The sequence below is a fragment of the Cariama cristata genome, unplaced genomic scaffold (genome assembly GCF_000690535.1).
Source record: "Cariama cristata isolate BGI_N322 unplaced genomic scaffold, ASM69053v1 scaffold28875, whole genome shotgun sequence".
Taxonomy (NCBI): domain Eukaryota; kingdom Metazoa; phylum Chordata; class Aves; order Cariamiformes; family Cariamidae; genus Cariama; species Cariama cristata.
Window position 1 is genome coordinate 7,805 of NW_009619675.1, and position 7,310 is coordinate 15,114.

Below are 7,310 nucleotides of genomic sequence, written 5' to 3' on the forward strand. Positions count from 1 at the left end.
AAATATATATTTCATCAAGTTAATGAACAAATTGCTGCATCTGTTTCTCTCCAGCAGCTGCTCGTGGGGAGAATTTGCCTGCTGTGGCTTTTGTTTTTTTAATTAAGGCTGGATTGCTGCTTCCAGCTGCCCCCAGCAGCGTCTGCTGGCTGAAGAGGTTCATGTCCTGCATGGCCCACCATCACCGGCAGCACTCGGGCTTTCACGGCCGCAGTCCTTCTCTCGGAGGGACAAGGCTCGCCAGAAAGAACCACGAGGTCTATCAGACCTGGTGGGGTAACAGCATCCTTGCCCAAAGGCTCACCAGCACAGGCATTGGGGTGGGGAGGCAGCCCCCAGTTTGGGTGGGCAAGCCCAGCCCTTCCCGAGGAGATGGTGTGGACTTCACAGCCTCCATTTCTCCACCCACCGGTGCAAATCCTTAGAGACACATAAAAAGCAAGTTACCGCCAGTGTCCTCCACCTCCATCAGCACTTTTCATATGCTCAACATCTCACCATCTTCTGAAGGCAACAGCTACCAGGTGCTGGTGAAGCCAGGCTTGAGCCCCCCCCACGCCAGGAGCACAGGTAGTACCTACAACAACCCCGTGTCACGCAAGACTTGCTTGCGAGGAGCCCAAAAGAGTGTTTTATCACCTGCTTACAGAGCGGCAGAAGGTGGGGGCACCTCTGCCATCAACCCAGAGCGCTCATCACCTTGCCGGGGACACCGCCACACTCTGCAGACAGCCTGTCCCGGTTTCGGAGCCCAGGAGGACTAGACATAACTCCCCAACCTTCTCCTGAGCATCCATTCACTACTGGCTTTTTTAATCGGAAAAGGAGTTTATTGTTTGCTCCTTTTCCTAGCTATGCCGTATGCCTTCAGTGCACCTCCGTGCCATCTCTGCTTCTTCAGCCACCACCCAAATCCCAGCCCCTGCTACCAGCACTGCCTACGGAAATGGTGTCTACATCATCGGAAAACATCATTTAACATCACATTTTTATCCCATTTATAGTTCATTTAACCCTGTCTGACCTTTTAAAGCCGGAGGGAAGTCCCTTCTCAAGCAAGAAAAGCACCTCAAAAACATCTCAGGGGCATCACCTGATGATTTTCTGTCCTTCTGGGCAGCCAAAACCACCGCGCCAAGCTGCTGGCAGTCACCACAGGGCTGGAGCTGTCTGGGCAGCGGGGGCTCGGTGCCCCCAGCCATGCCCTGCAGCCCTGGGCAGCTGCAGCCTCCGAGCAAGACCCAACACAGCAGCAGTGGTGGTGATGATGGTGGTGGTGGGATGAGCTCTGCCAGCACCAGGCACCCAAAATCTCCCCGCACACCCAGAGTTGCTGCTTCCTCGCCCATTAAAAAAAATAGTCGGCACAGCCCCGATATCCAAACTGGGCATCTCCCTACAAGATCACAAAGCTCCAAGATGACAGCTCCTCCAGGTTGATACAAGCCCCGTTGGCCCTCTGGGCTTACCTGAGAGCAGGTCTCCATCCAGGGAAGGTAGCGAAGTCACCAGGGGACAGCACACAATCAGAGGATGCTCCAAAGCAGCAGTAAGTCTTGCTAGCAGCTTCGATGGAGGAACCCAAAGCATCATCTGGAAGCAAGAGGAGAGTCCTTCTTACCATCTACAGGAGGTTAACGTCAAGAAGGGACGTCAGCACCACGGGAACACCTGACTCCATCGGCCCATGGCAGCAGGACTCACAGTCCCAGAGCCCCTTCCCCAGGCCACATCCCCTCAGAGAGATGCTCCCCAGGATGTCCAACCCCAAACCCACTCATGAGAGGATGGTGGAGGCAGCAAGGAGCCAAGCCACCCTCCTCCTGCACTTTAACTTCTGCAGACAACACAGCCACCCCAGCTTCCCTCATTTTAACAGCAGTCCCTGGGCAGGAACCACCTCTCGGTGCCCAGCACAGCCCATAACCCACCCCTCTGTCTCCAAAAAGCACCCTTCCCTAGAAGCACCCCCAAAGGCAGGGAGATGCTCCAGCACAACCAAGGAAGCCTTACCTACCCCCTCACCAAATGCCCTACTCCCCCCAGCGCAGCCCCCAGGCTATTTAAGGGCTCTGGACGAGCCAATGCAGCCCACCTGGCCCCACACATGGTTCCCATCCAAATCACGATGGAGGGTGGAGAAAGCCAGCCTCAACCCAACGTGCCCGCGGCTGACCGTGTCCCCTGTACTGTAGCTCGGGAGGGGTAGGATGGCGGGGGCAGGTTTGGGGTGGGAGAGCCGAGACGTGGGCTGTGACCTGAAGAAATTGGGGTTTGGCAGCTGCTCTGCTTCTCGCACAGCTTGCTGGGATGGCACAAACTCCCCCGGTTTCACTTTTAACGTTCACCGCTCGCCCATCAAATGGCGCTGAGCAGCAGGACCGAGACAAGGGGTGCGGTGCTGTCCGGGGCAGGGGCACCCCTGCTCACCCCACAGAGGTTCAGCCATGAAGGAGGGGCTCTGCTATGTCGGATTTCAGTTTTTGTGCAAAAATTTAAGTCTCCCACCTCGTGGGTAGGTAACAGGACCTCCTCCCATCCTGCTGCTGGGCACCTCTGAGAGCGGTCTGGCTCCGTCCTCTTCCTAAGGACCGCAGCGGATGGCAGGGAGAGCCCTCCGTGCCTGGACCCTGCCCAGCCCAGGGGCACTGTGCTGGCCTTGCTCCAGCTCATCCCAGCCCTTCCAGTACTGCGGAGCCCAGACTGGGACCAGTTCTCCCCTCACACGCTGTGACCAAGGGGAACCCAGCCTCCCCTCGTACCACAGAAGTATGGCAACACCGGGGCTGCTAAAGACCACGATTTTTGTAACAGAGACCCCAAGGCTCACACATCCAGACATCTGACCCTTGGTTTGCCTTGCTCCAGCTCATCCCAGCCCTTCCAGTACTGCGGAGCCCAGACTGGGACCAGTTCTCCCCTCACACGCTGTGACCAAGGGGAACCCAGCCTCCCCTCGTACCACAGAAGTATGGCAACACCGGGGCTGCTAAAGACCACGATTTTTGTAACAGAGACCCCAAGGCTCACACATCCAGACATCTGACCCTTGGTTTTTAGCATTAAATCATAGTTAAAACTCAGCCAGGAATTTTCAGAGTACATGCGTAGGAGAGCACATCATACATAGTGTAATTTGTTTTAATAGAGACGTTATTTTACATTTATTTATAGCAGTGAGAAAAGTGCTTCAGGAACAGATACTCCAGTAAAGGCAAGCTACAGTGATTCTGTCATCCCAGTCCTAACATTTCAGGCATAAAGGGGCACTGTCAAATTAAGAAGAAAAGCTGTTGTTTAACAGTAGAACAAGTTAAAAACAAGTAGCTGTATTGTGAAGAGTAACTGGGCGCTTTTTTTTATATATTTGATTTCATTATTGGAAACTATTTGCGTGTTCTGAAATTCTCAGCAATTAGGAACTTTCTGTAATACTTAAGACCACAAACACCTTGGGCAGGACATTACATGAAGAAGGGTGGGAAGGTTTCTTGTTTTTTTTTTTTGTTTTTTTGTTTTGTTTTTTTAAAAGCACTTCTCTGTCCTCCATTCTCTTCCCCCCATTGAAATCAGGTACCATTAAAAAACCCCAAAACCACAGAAAATTGGTCCCCGCACTCTCGAGTGCCTATGAACTGCTGTTACTTTAGCAAACACCCCAGGCTCAGCCTGACGTCAATCCTGACAGCAGTACACGCCTCACTTAGCGTACTTAACCATGAAAACATCAAGCTACGTACGTGTTCAAAACCCTCTGATGCCTTGGCCTTTTTAAGAGAATAAAGCAATCTGAGGAAGAAATGGGTGTAAATGCGACTGCGGCTGGCAAGGGAATTTGAGTGAGGAGGCAGCAGGTCAGAGGGGTGGCTGGGGATGAAGGGCAGCCTCGCGGCTTGATTTTTAGGCTGTTCATCACACCTACGCAGGCAGGCCAGCCAGCCTTGTTTCGGAGTGAATTCTGCACGCACACCATGTGCACACGTGTCAACAGATCAAGCCAAAGGATGCAATTTCTGCAGGCTTAGTCTCTCCAGCCACGTGCACTGATGGCTCCAAGGCCCTAGAACAAACACGTCATTTAAAGGGAACAAAATGTACTCACATAAAACTCTGCGGATGTCAGCTTTATGTAAAAAGGCCATGCTCAAAGCTACCGATTTTCCCCAACAGCTGCAACCAGAATAGCTATACCTCCACCTCCTGTTACGCTCACAACCTTCAGCTGCCCCAAAACATCTTCTGCTATGTCAGCTGCTTATCACATCTCATTTTGCATCTCATTAGTTATTCTTCTAGGTTGTCTCTTCTCTGACACAGGGAACAGCTTTCCTAAAGGGTGCCATTCCCTCTAGAAACTAACCTTCAGTGGGCATCACGCTGCTCGATGGGGAATTTCCTGAAGGGCCTGACTGCCCTGTGCCCCAGGTACTAGGGAGGGGGCCACAATTAGCAAAAATCCTTTGCACCAGCGTTAATTAAATCTTCTAACCATTTCACCAGTGCTGTGACTACTCTGAATACATTTTTACATTTGAATACATTTGAATACAAGTGGGGTTTTTGTTAAATAGATAGTCTTTTCTATGGCAAAGTCTTCCTCATCCAGTCAAACGCAATGTGTATCTTGGTCACTGCTCCTCCAAAGGCAGCCGGCACCTTCCATCTTGGGTTGTATTGTACGATTCGCAGTTTTTGCACTTCATGCCTAGGAGATGGAATTGCACCGTAGACCGGGCACTGCAGTCATTGCAAAGGATCTATACATGTAGAAAAGAGAGAGAGAGAGGTTTTAGCATCAGCAGGACACTCAACAATATACTACAACCATGCTTCCAGCAACCACAGAACTTGTTTGCCATCAGGGGACAAAGCACAAAATATCTTTGCTTAGAAGTCAGCAGGGATAACTTTTCCATTTGTTAACTGATTAGATCACACTGTATAATCACAGAGAATTTACTTTTAGTGTGGTGAGGCGACTCCTTGCATAAGTCAGGGGTAGACATGCTTTGGCTTCTCCTCTTGATGTAGGAAACCACCAGAGAAACCCTCAAGTGAAAATGAGAGCAGATTAACAGCAGCTAGCAACATTAGCCACTCTGCTGGGCAACACAGGCAAGCAAGCTTTCTTACCAAAACAGGCAGTAATGAGATTTTTTCCAAGTATCCTGACTCCAAGAGTTGGAGGGATGGGTTGTCTAAACCATAACAGATGCATCTAAACATTAATGACCAATGCCGTTTAATTCAGCGTTACCTGCAAACAGCGACCAGTTTCACAGTTCTGAGCTAACACAAAGAAACAGAAAGAAAACAGAAGTGCTAGCCTTGCACAAATCAATAGCTGAATAATTTTGCAGAAAATCCACCATCTTTAGTCTGGAACATGAAGTTCCAAGCTGTTAAAAAAACAAAACCAAAATTTTTTCCTGCTTTTTGCTATGACAGTACCTAACACTACTGGAGAAGGCAAGATGCTTCCGAAGTACTACCAAGCCATTTCTCTGCTGTGTGATACCCCAACGCTAAGAGGTTGTGGTTTTTTGGAGTGCAGGTGGGGGGTGCTTTTTTTGTGTGTTTATAAACCTAGCAGATAAATACCATAAGCCTACGCACAACATTTCTTCATCATTCCCTAGCCGTCGGGTTGACTTCTGACCCAGGACGAGTTCATGGTGCCCTCTGCTGCCAGTAATGCAAAGGCACGGATCTGCCAAGAACCGAGACATTGCTGCAAGCTCATCTCTTACCTCCACCATCATGTTCTGATACTCCGTGGGCATAGGAGTCTGCGCGACTTCGTCATCTAGCTGACGCCAGTACCTTGTCATATCTAAAGCCGAGTGCATGCACAAAGGACACCTGTAACCTCTGGCAAAAAGGAGAAAAAAAAAAAAAAAGTCTAAATGTGAAGATGCAGTGGGGGTGATGAAAAAAGTCCACCCAAAAGGACAAGTTTTCCATCATACCAGTCAAAGAGAAACACCACGCATCAAGAAATTCTTGCAAACAGAACTGGAAATTAAAAGCCCCTTATCCCTTTAGGAGTTGGCTTTCAGTTATTTGGTACAGGATTGGCATCACGATCTTTGCCTCTTGAAGTAATCTTTGACCTACACCAATATTAGAAAAGAGATGTTCAGAAATACTTACTCCTTTAGCATGTCCTCGTAACATGTTCTGAAAAGAAAACGCAATGAGAAGTTCAGCACGAAGAATACAATTACTGACTGGTAACAAAGGGTGTGGTAACACACAGCTATTCCCAAACCAGAAGTTAAAAAACATCCTGAGCCCAAGAGAGAAGAAAGCTTCCCAGCAAAATTACCAGGTACTTTAGCAAAAATACAGTTACAGACTAACCAGGCCTGAATAAATGCCACACACAAGGCAGCGGCTATTCCCCTTTCTCAAGTATCTGCGATGCTTTACCTGTGAAGAAGGTGACCACATGGAAGAACATGAGCTCCAACACGAGATGTGTGAATATCCTGTTTCGAGGCAAGTATCAGACAAGAGACAGAAAAATTAACTCAAACTCAGTCAAAAATACCACCACACACAAATCCAAGAGATGAAAAGAAACAGCTCACCTCCAAACATATCGGACAGTCCTGCCTGGAGACATTTTCAATACACTTTGTAAAGACACACACAAAAAAAGAAGTTATTCTACTGCATGGATATCTGCATTTTGCTAAGTTCTAAAACTCCTTTAGAACGGTAAGAAAAGATGTATGAAACGTTACTGTTTGCATTCAGGTTTGAAGTTCTGAGAATTAACAGATGGCTCAGCATGTTAAAAACCAAACAGCTTGAACATATACACAAGAAAAGGGCTCTCAGAACTCCCACAGCGGCAAGCAGCTTGGCTTTTCCTATACCGCAGCAGTAACAGGAGCTCAAACTTGCACACTGTCAGGTCTGCAATCAACAGCTCCTTTCAAAAGAAGAGAAGGAGACCGAGATATGTATCGCCTATAGCTTTAACTGCTAGCAAAGCCAGCCCAGAAACCCTCTGTGCTGCTGTCAGGTGCACCCAGAGAACCTGCTGCTCCCCCCGTCAGTATGGCCTTGGACGGAGCTGAGGCACTGTCAGATTTCATTTTCAAGTTTCCTTTTTCTAATATACAGAGTTAACTAGTGTATTCTTACCTTATGCTTTCCTCGAAGACTCAAACTTAGGCATAAATTGCATTTTGAACAGTGGAAAAAATCCTCCTTTGGACCAATCCTGAGGAGAAAAGGGTCAGGCCACGGCCGGCTCCCCCCGTTCCGTTCCGACCCGGCCGGGGCAGGGGCAGGGGCAG

At 49.0% G+C, this 7,310-nt stretch overlaps 1 protein-coding gene across 1 annotated transcript; it reads right to left on the minus strand.

The window, feature by feature from the left end:
- Positions 1–4,628: 4,628 nt before the first annotated feature.
- On the minus strand, positions 4,629–7,234 carry RCHY1 (ring finger and CHY zinc finger domain containing 1, E3 ubiquitin protein ligase; the record flags this gene model as incomplete). The annotated part of the gene is made up of 6 exons (XM_009701339.1): positions 4,629–4,757; positions 5,751–5,871; positions 6,154–6,180; positions 6,433–6,491; positions 6,594–6,638; positions 7,156–7,234. Coding segments are annotated over 6 exons (460 nt in total), but the record flags the coding sequence as incomplete, so codon positions are not given.
- Positions 7,235–7,310: the final 76 nt, after the last annotated feature.